At 43.0% G+C, this 9703-nt stretch overlaps 1 protein-coding gene across 3 annotated transcripts in view; it reads right to left on the minus strand.

Moving 5' to 3' along the window:
- PSAP (prosaposin) overlaps window positions 1-8853 on the minus strand; it is a 33982-nt gene extending 25129 nt beyond the window's left edge. For all 3 annotated transcript variants that reach the window (XM_003994031.5, XM_006937852.4, XM_003994032.5), the window contains exon 1: window positions 8696-8853. In XM_003994031.5, the coding sequence (XP_003994080.1) occupies window positions 8696-8735 (40 nt within the window). In that variant the 5' untranslated portion in view covers window positions 8736-8853. The remainder of the gene's footprint in view (window positions 1-8695) is intronic.
- Between the last annotated feature and the right edge of the window lie 850 nt (window positions 8854-9703).

Here is a 9703-nt window from a genome sequence, read left to right on the forward strand (position 1 = left end):
GGGTAAATTAGCTTGTGCAGTGATAACTGAGACCCCGAGGGACAAGAACGCAATCCTCTTAGATTACACAAGAGTGATACAAGTGGCATAATTAATTTTGGGAAGGGAAATTCCTATCTAGTTCATTCAAGAGCACTCCAATCCAACAAACTGCTAGCAAAGCTCTTCTTCCAAAGCGTCAATCAGCTGATGATCAGAGATGAAAGTAAATCACCTTAGATAAGATGCTGACACAAGTGGACCGTGAAGAAATGAGCCCCTGGGAGGACTGCCTAGGGTCCGGTCAGGTGAACGGGTACAGGCGGAGGTCAGCGGCACATCTACACGGCTCTAGACCCGGCCCAGGTGTGCAGAGGAGTCGATTCAGTCAGCCAGAAGCCGGCATGGGCTCTACCTCAGCCCTGCTGACAGGCTGGGTGGTCTCTCCACACCCGTAGAAGACGGTAATATGCTAAAAAAGATTTCACGCGAGCCCCACTAATAAGGAAACTCAGTGTTCCGGGCTTGTCCCACACGATCAACTAAAAAATCGCAGATACGTGCGTGTCAGCTATAAATGTAACTCTGACTTACCTTAGTTAATACTTTATAGGAATACCACCCTTCAGCCTTTCATCTGAAGGGCCGAAACCTAAACTTAAGTCCATGGCACAGATAAGAACAGAATGGTAGAATGCCCTAGCATTCTGATTTCGTTGCTCTTACCTCACAGGTCTGTTGTGAGGATTAAATCAGTGTTAGGCAAAAAGCACTTTAAAAAGTACTGGGTACACAATAAACCCTCCGTATTAGCTATGATGCCTGTAGTTCCTGCAAATCAACTATTACCAGTAGTTCTCAAAGCATGGTCCAGAGAACCCTGAGGGTCCCAGAGATTTCCTCAGGGGGTCTGTGAGGTCAAAATCTCCTAACAGTAATAATACCAGGGTGTTAGTTGCCTTTTTTACTCATTCGTTCCCAAATGCGCAGTGGAGTCTTTCCGGAGGCGTAGAGCATGTGACACGGCGGCAGACTGAATGCAGAGGCAGCACAGAATCCTGTCAGGTGTTTAAAAAAAACACTGCAAAAATGTAGAACAAGCCATTCTCTCACTAAATATATTTGTGTTTAAGAAAAGTTATTTTTCATGAAAATTATATTAACACGGGTTAATGGGTTTATCATTTCTAAAGGATTATTTTTTTAAATTGCCAGCTTAATTTGTAAGACAGTAATATTGAAAGCTGCAGCTCACATCAACAAAAGCTCTTTGGGGTCCGTCAATAACTCACAAGTATACAGGGATGCGGAGACCAAAAGCTTGAGAGCCACCACTTACAACAACCTATATCTGGAACCCAGAGCAGGGGAAAGAACTTCTCAAATTATGGCTGGTTCCCTTTTCAGATTTACCTCAAATCACAGCCACCACAGGATTATCTAAGTTCTGTTAACCACAGGGTATGTAAGTCGTTAGGTTCCTATGTCCCTACCCGCCACGCAATATCCTAACAGGTTTGAGGGTCCCCCTAATCTGGACATAAACTATTACAATGGTCAACATTTCACTTGAGCTCAAAGTCACTGATCTGTCAACCCCTAGACACCAATTCTAAAACTACTTTCAGTAAATAAAAGACTTTTTTTAATCGTGATAAAGACTTGACACCATTAACCTACCAGCGCCTCCTGAGCTGAAGTCTACTCGGCCGCACCCCACACCGCCACTTAGCAGCGCTAAGCACCTACTATGGGCTGAGCACACTCAAACATGCTGCAGACGCGGCAAGTGATCAAGACGACAGATATACATACCATAGAATGCCCGGTGCTGGGGAATGCTATGAAGAAAAATGAAGCCAAGTCAAAAGAAGAACAAGACTAGAGCAGGACAGCATGGCCATGCAGACAGCGCAGTGAGGAATTCTGACGAGCCAACAAATGAGCAGACAACTAAGTGGAGGGAGGAATCCACATGGATTGTCTCGGGAGGAAAATGTTCCAGACAGGTGGAACCCAAAATGCAAAGGTTCTAAGCAACGGTAAGGCACCAGAGGCTGGAGAGCAGCCTTGACCTGACAGAAGAGGGAGAAGAGCCCTGAAAGGTGGCCAAAGACAGGGTGACGTGCAAGCCTGCAAGACAAATTAAGTTTTAACCCATGAGAGACAGGAAGCCCCAGGACCCTCTGGTACCAATGCCTACACTTGCAGGAGAGCACCCCATTACCACTGCTGAAGAATTTTTTTTTTTTTACCGTAATAAGTGACATCACAAAGACTAGCCAGAAGAATTTTCTAGAGTATCTCCTTCCATCTTATTTATGAGATTTCCATTAATGCAAATAATTTCTTTTCAAAAGCAGCATCTGCCCAAATATGGCCAAGATTCAATTTTAAAATTTGGAAATGTTATTAGGATTCATCTCACTTTTTCAGAAACAAAGATGTTCATCAACGAGGTTAACTAAATTGACTCATATAGGGGCGCCTAAGTGGCTCAGTCAGTTGAGCATCCACCTCCCGATTTCCGCTCTAGGTCATGATCCCAACCACATTGGGCACCCTGCTGTGTGTGAAGCCTGCTTGGGATTCTCCCTCTTTCTGCCCCTCTGCCCCACTCGCATGTTCTCTCTTGCTCTCTAAAACAAAAATAAAAAAATAAATTGGCACATACATACAATGAAACCCTCTGTAACTATTTTTTAAACAGCTGGGAGGAAGGAAGAGATTAAGACATGAAAACTAACTGCAGTTTGGTACCCTGGATTTGATTCTGAGATTAGTGGGAACATTGCTAACGGCTACATGAAGTTTGCAGTGTAGTTAATGACACTGTCCCAATGTTCACTCCTTACTTGTGACAAAGGTATAGTGGATACGTAAGATGTTAACAATAGGGGAAGCTGGGTGAAGAGTAGATAGGAACTCATCACACTATCTTTTTAATTTTTCCATAAATCTCTAATTATTCTGAAATTTAAAAGACAGGTCTATCCATACTAGCATGAAAATGCAAACCTAATCACTCTTTTATAAAACTGGCAAAGTTTAAACTCCGACAGTATCAAATGTTACTGATGCAAGTAAAATTGCTTATACCATGGGAATATAAATTGCCAAAATATGTGAGAGGAGTTCGACAATTCCTAAAGTAAAATATGTACAGTCCACAACTCAGGAATTCTGCTCCTAGGTGTATCCTCTAGAAAAATGCCTGTTCATGTGCACAAGAACACTTACAGAAGCAGTTTAAGAGAAAAAATTAGAAATAATCTAAATGTCTAGCAATAGAGTATACATGACGTAAATGAAATACTATACTGTAGTGAAAAGAACCACACATTATCAACATGAATGAAGCTCACTAGCCAAAAAATAAATAACCCAAGAATATATGCAGTATTTGTACAATGTTTAAAATACCCAATACATACCAGTCATACTTACATGTATGAGAGGATAAAGACCTACAACAGGGGAACGATAAACACCAAGCCCAAGAAGGTGATTTACAAAGGGAGGAGGGATTTGTTAGGCCCTGTTTCTTAACCAAGTATTGCACACATGGGTGTTCATTCTAATTATTCTCCCACTTTTCTGGATGTCTACAATGTTCCACATGTGAAAAAGACCAAGCCAGTGTAACATGTTTATTACATACTTGTGTTATAAAAAAAATAAAATAAAATTTTTTTTTACATTTGTGTTAAAAAAAAAAAAAAAACGAGAAGGGGGAACCCCACACAATTATATGCTGCTCTGGAAGGCTCCTAAAGGAGCTAGTACCAAGCTGTCTCTGGGAAAGGTCTGGGGGACACTGGTGGGACGGAAACGGACTTTTTACCCTTCATTTTTTCACTGCTGGACTTATTCACTATGTGCAGCTATCATCTAAACTGTTCACCCCCACGTATGGACATGGAAACCAGAGGAGAGAACTTAAAACAGGTACGATGGTTAGTAACAACGGGCCTAGATTATGAATACTCGGATTACCAAAACCAGGCCCTGATCTGCTAGACTGCTGATAAAGGCTGATCTAGCTACACACCAAGTCTAGCTAACTAGCATATAGACTTCCACCCCCTCTTAACTGCTGACTGCCTATACCCTCGTTTGTTTTCCTGACCCAGTAATTACATACAGCACACATATTTATAAGTCAATTTAATTGTTTTATTCAATTTAAAACATTCTCTGAAATGAAAGAAGCCAGGGGATATCACAAAATCAAGGGCAGAGGAGAGTTGCCTGTGCAGGTACAAGAACACTGACAAACATGATATGGTTTTTATTCGTGGTATAGCAGCCAACCTTACAGTATGTACTACCTACATCCTTCCAGAGTGAAGTCCTAAAGCGTCACGGCAACCTTATTAGATCAGAATGATCAGTAACCCTATCTTGCAGATGAGGAAGCACCACTGTGTAAGAAACTTGACCAAGGTCGTACAGCTGTCAGTGATGTGATAAAATTATTTTCCATGGTATCATCTCAGTCCCATTATAATTACAAATTCCAAAAGAAAACATGGAATTTACAGATTATTTAGCAGTACACAAACTATTACCCAAAGACATAATTCTGGTTATTTTCTGGAATTTCATGGAACAAAACAAAAAGCAAAGCAAACTAGTACTTCTGCAACAGCCAAATTCTTCATCCCAATCACTGTCTTTTTCACCATTATTTTAAAATTATTTAGAAAAAAAAAAAAAGGCAGGGTAACATAATTCGTATTTTCTGTTGATTTAAAGAGAATCTAGACCTTCCTTTCTCATGGCAGAACCAAATAAGAGCCAGAGAGCAAGGCTTCCAGCTATCTGGAATGCCCATGCTAGAAAACCGTTTCCAAAAGCTTGGCACACACTTGCCCAAGTGACACGGTCTTGGCTTAGAGAGCTTCCCACGCCTCTATCAGGTGCTTTCCCCAGGCAGCAGCCCCCTGTCCGCCCTCCCTCCTCCCCGTCTAGTCAAGCCCCAGTCTGGCCATTCCAGTTTCACAAACCAAGAAAATGGAGGAACAAGTTCCCCTCCCCTGATCTAGAAAAATCCAGACCACCCAATCCAACTTGTAGAATATATTGGATGTGGCTTGTCAAATGCAATCACTCAATCCAACTTGTAGAATATACTGGATGTGGCTTGTCAAATGCAAGTAAAGCAGTTAACAAATCCTTGACTGGTTAATACAAATAAACCTTTCATGAATAACATTAATATTTTCAGAATAAAACTGATTATTGATTGAAAATTGAGAAGTCAGATTTATCCAAAATTCCTGTCAGGTGAGAACTGAAGTTGTGTTGATATTCAGCAGGCTACACCACAAACTCATGTCTTGAATCATCATAAATATGAGCTTCCAAATGGATTTATATATATATATATATATATATATATATATATATATATATACACACACACACACACACACACATAAGTTAACAAATCCTTGACTGGTTAATACAAATAAACCTTTCATGAATAACATTAATATTTTCAGAATAAAACTGATTATTGATTGAAAATTGAGAAATCAGATTTATCCAAAATTCCTGTCAGGTGAGAACTGAAGTTGTGTTGATATTCAGCAGGCTACACCACAAACTCATGTCTTGAATCATCATAAATATGAGCTTCCAAATGGATTTATATATATATATATATATACACACACACACACACATAAAATACATATAAATACATATATAATACACATATACATATATATGCATTTTATACACATATATACATGTATAATACATATATACATATGTGTGTATACGCATTTTTATATATACATATACATACATACATATATATGCATTTTATACATACATCTACATACACATACATATACATATATATATATACACACATATATATAAATACCTTTTTTTTTCTTTTTTTTTTTTTTTCAACGTTTATTTATTTTTGGGACACAGAGAGACAGAGCATGAACGGGGGAGGGGCAGAGAGAGAGGGAGACACAGAATCGGAAACAGGCTCCAGGCTCTGAGCCATCAGCCCAGAGCCCGACGCGGGGCTCGAACTCACGGACCGCGAGATCGTGACCTGGCTGAAGTCGGACGCTTAGCCGACTGCGCCACCCAGGCGCCCCTATAAATACCTTCTAACATCCCCCGAGAGCCTACCTTCCTCAGTGTTGGGCAAACACCATTCACACGGTTAGCCACCACCCAAGTGACAGTAACAAGGCACCTAGGTTTCACTGAGCACATACCACACCTCAGGCACCATGCCACGTGCTTTACACACATCACCTCATTAACACTGGCCCTGTCTTTGTCCACCACAGGAGTCACCCAACAGTATGCCTTACCATGGCTCCATTTGTAAAAAGTTCAAAAACAGTTATTTTTTACATCTATGGTGCTGGAAGCTAACAGAGTGGTTTCCTTTGGAGCAAGTGAGACAAGGCAGTGAATGGGTGAGGTACAGGGGATCTGATGCTCTCTATCCCTTGACCTTGAGGGCTGCTTAAGGTGGTTATGTTCGCTCGGTGGTAACCAATCAAGTTCTACACCTCACAATGTGCATGTTTCTGGTATGCAAATTACAACCCAGTAAGTTTGTAAAAGGTAAGAATTGATGAGAGGCTACAGAAAGAGCAAGCACTGTCAGGAGTCCTGGGTTCTGATCCTGACCTCCCCAGTACACAGCCTATGATTTGGGAGAGTCAGCTCTGGGGGCGCATCAGTGTCCTCATTCCTTACCAAGAGGTTAGATTAGATGCTCTCCAATTCTCTCGGTACACCATTACTTTACTTTCTTTATCAGGTGGGGGAAAAGGAAGGACCACTGGATGAGTCTGAAAATCTCAAAAGCAAGGGTCTCCATCACCAGGTCATCATTAAAAGTACGGGATGCCACTGCACTACGTAGTGCCATGCTGGAATGGCAAGTTCGAAGCACCTCTCAGCAGAGGATGGCTGTAGTCACCACACACCTTCATTAACAAACTCAGTATCATTAGAAACTCATAACCTTGGGATAATCCTAAAGGCCGGGCAGCAAGGTTAGAAAAAATCCTAGAATTGTAACATGGTCCCATTTACTCAAGTGTTCAGGGAAGAGGGTCTCTTGGTTAACTAACTATTCTGGTTAACCATACTCCCAAGTATACCAAAGGAGGCTTTTACACTTCAAAAGAAACAAGTCCCTTTCTAGTGATTTGAATGATTCAGAACTCACAAAGGTCTTGTGAAGAGTGACTCACTGCCAATAGGAACTGTGATACTGAACAAAAAATTGTTCTCAATCAGTGCAGAAAATTTAGAGACTAGTATTAGTTTATTACACAGATGATGGAATAGCAAATAGGATCAACCCCAGAGAGAAATATATTTCCTTCAGTGACTACAAAATCAAGTATCTTTCTTTATAAGCAGATCATCTTTCACAACCTACAAGTAAAACAAGTTTAAGAGCGTGGTTTAAGGTTAAGACACATTCCTGGGAGGTGCTGAAAGCTACCAGAAGAAAAATATCTTCAATTTATTTCATCTGTAAGTATCTTATTTCTTCGGTTTTCCATCAACTCTGTCATCCATTTTATTAGTTTATCGAAATCGTAACAGTTGCATGATAGAATGGAAGAAAGCTCCTGATTACAGTTAACTAGAAACAGAAATTGAGGTTGGCCCTAAAGGTCGGGTTTATTACCTTTCAGTGTATTTCCTTTCCTTTCAGCTGTATTACCTGAAAAAACCCAGACTTGGGATCCTCTCCGTATATAAACTAAAATCTGGCTCCACAACTATCAAACTATAAAAGTCTGATAAGTACTCAACCTCTCATTTCCCTTTACTAGGATTTAAATGAGCACGAGTTTGGAGGAATAAAGGTCACAGTAACATGGGGAGGGCGGAAGGGTTCCTTCTAATTCCAGAAGGCCATGCGGCTGGTCCCCAAGCATTGCCTTAATAGCCTGCAATGATTTTAATAACCATCAGTACTATTTAAGGGCAACAAACAAGTGTAAGAATATTCCTGTGCACAGCTTCTCACGTACTTCTATTTTCCCCCAAAATAAAGGCCACTGCGAAAAAGGGCCAGCGGCTGTGCCAGACATTTTAAAGGAGGTGAAATGTGAATTTCATTGCAAAATCATCCGCACAAACCCCCTTATCATGTGATTCAAGACGTAGGATCAAGAATAAAAGATCTATGTAAAGATAAACATCTACATAGATGACATACTTATGTGCTTCCTGCAACCTCAACATTCTTTAAAACTGGGGCAGCTTGAGGCCAAGGACCTAAGTGTGTCCCAATGGATGAGGCTCCAGGCCATCTCGATCACGTGCACCCAGCCCAAGCATAGCACAGGTGCAAGAGGGGTCACCCTCCAGGCCCACTCCCAGAGCTGGGGGGAGGCCGCGGCGACACCAACTCGAACCCCGAGGGAGATACTACTTCTCCCGTCCTGCCCGCCTAGCCCACTCGCCCCGGCCCTTAGTGGCGGGCCCGGGGGCTTCTAGGAGACCGGTCTGCCAGCCGCCTCCCAAAGCCCCTCCGCCGCCCCGCAGCTATCTGCGCTGCGCAAGCGCCTGCGCAGTGAGCGCCCCTCGTCAACCCCAATAGAGGAGGGCCGAGGCCTGAGAAGGTCCGCTCCAGAACGGGTGGGCAGCGTTCTGCGGGGAACCCCTTCCCCAGACTGGGGGGATTGGGGGTGGTCTCAGGGCTTACCCGCGCCCAGGCAGCTGGCCAGGAGGAAGAGAGAGTACATGACGACGCCCGACTCCGCAGTCTGCAATGCGGAGCGTCAGCTGATCCTCAGCGGCTATAAACCTGCCCCGCCCCAAAGCTGCGCACTGCGCAGGCGCAAGCTCCGCCCCGGCCAGGCCTGCCTGAGCTCTCCCCGCAGCCTGACTCAGCGACGCGCAGGGCGCCTGCGCGACTGGAGGGGGTCAGGTGGAAGGAGGACGAGAGGGGGGATGGGACGAGAGGGGGAAAAACGTGTGGTGGAAGGGAAAGGAGAGGTCGTTCGAGACGAAAACTAGTACTTGAATAAGTCAATATTAGAGACTTTATGTGTATATTTTAAGCCTCACATTTTTTCAGTGAGGTACCGCTTTCCATTATTATAGAAATTACGTAGAAATAAATTTCTATTCAATTTTTCTGGTGAGAATCCAAACTCAAAAAGGTTAATGACTTTATCTAAGCTTTCAAGGTCATTATGCAAACTCGGCACCCCACCACATTGTCTCTTAAATGATGTTTATATGTAATTTACCTGGCTGGGGCCGGTGTACGGCTTCATTCTGGACCTCGATTTTCCCTCTTACCATGTCATATCCACAATCTCTTCTCTTCATGACCCACAGACTGGTTTTCAGTATTAAATACAGTCCCTCCCGAGGTCCTACCATTGTTTGCCCTGGAGTTGGCCAGTGTGGAGGGGAAGATGGGGGAGAAGAGGTGCCTCGGCCATTGAAGAAGGGAACAAGAAGCGAAGCCTGAATTTGAGAGCCTGGCTGTACATCAGCCAGAGCCCCACGCTGTGCAACCCTCCATATTCATCTTATTCTTGAAAATAAGAAAGGCCCAGGTGGCCCGCACAAAACCACTTGCCCTCTACCTGTGGCTACCAGTCTAATTCTGAGCAGGGAGATGATCCAGCCCCGCCCTCTCCCAAAGGAGTGCCTACTAGCCCAAGGGAAGGAAAGGAGGGAAATCTCAGCCTATTAGGAC

This window comes from Felis catus, chromosome D2 (assembly GCF_018350175.1).
Source record: "Felis catus isolate Fca126 chromosome D2, F.catus_Fca126_mat1.0, whole genome shotgun sequence".
NCBI lineage: Eukaryota > Metazoa > Chordata > Mammalia > Carnivora > Felidae > Felis > Felis catus.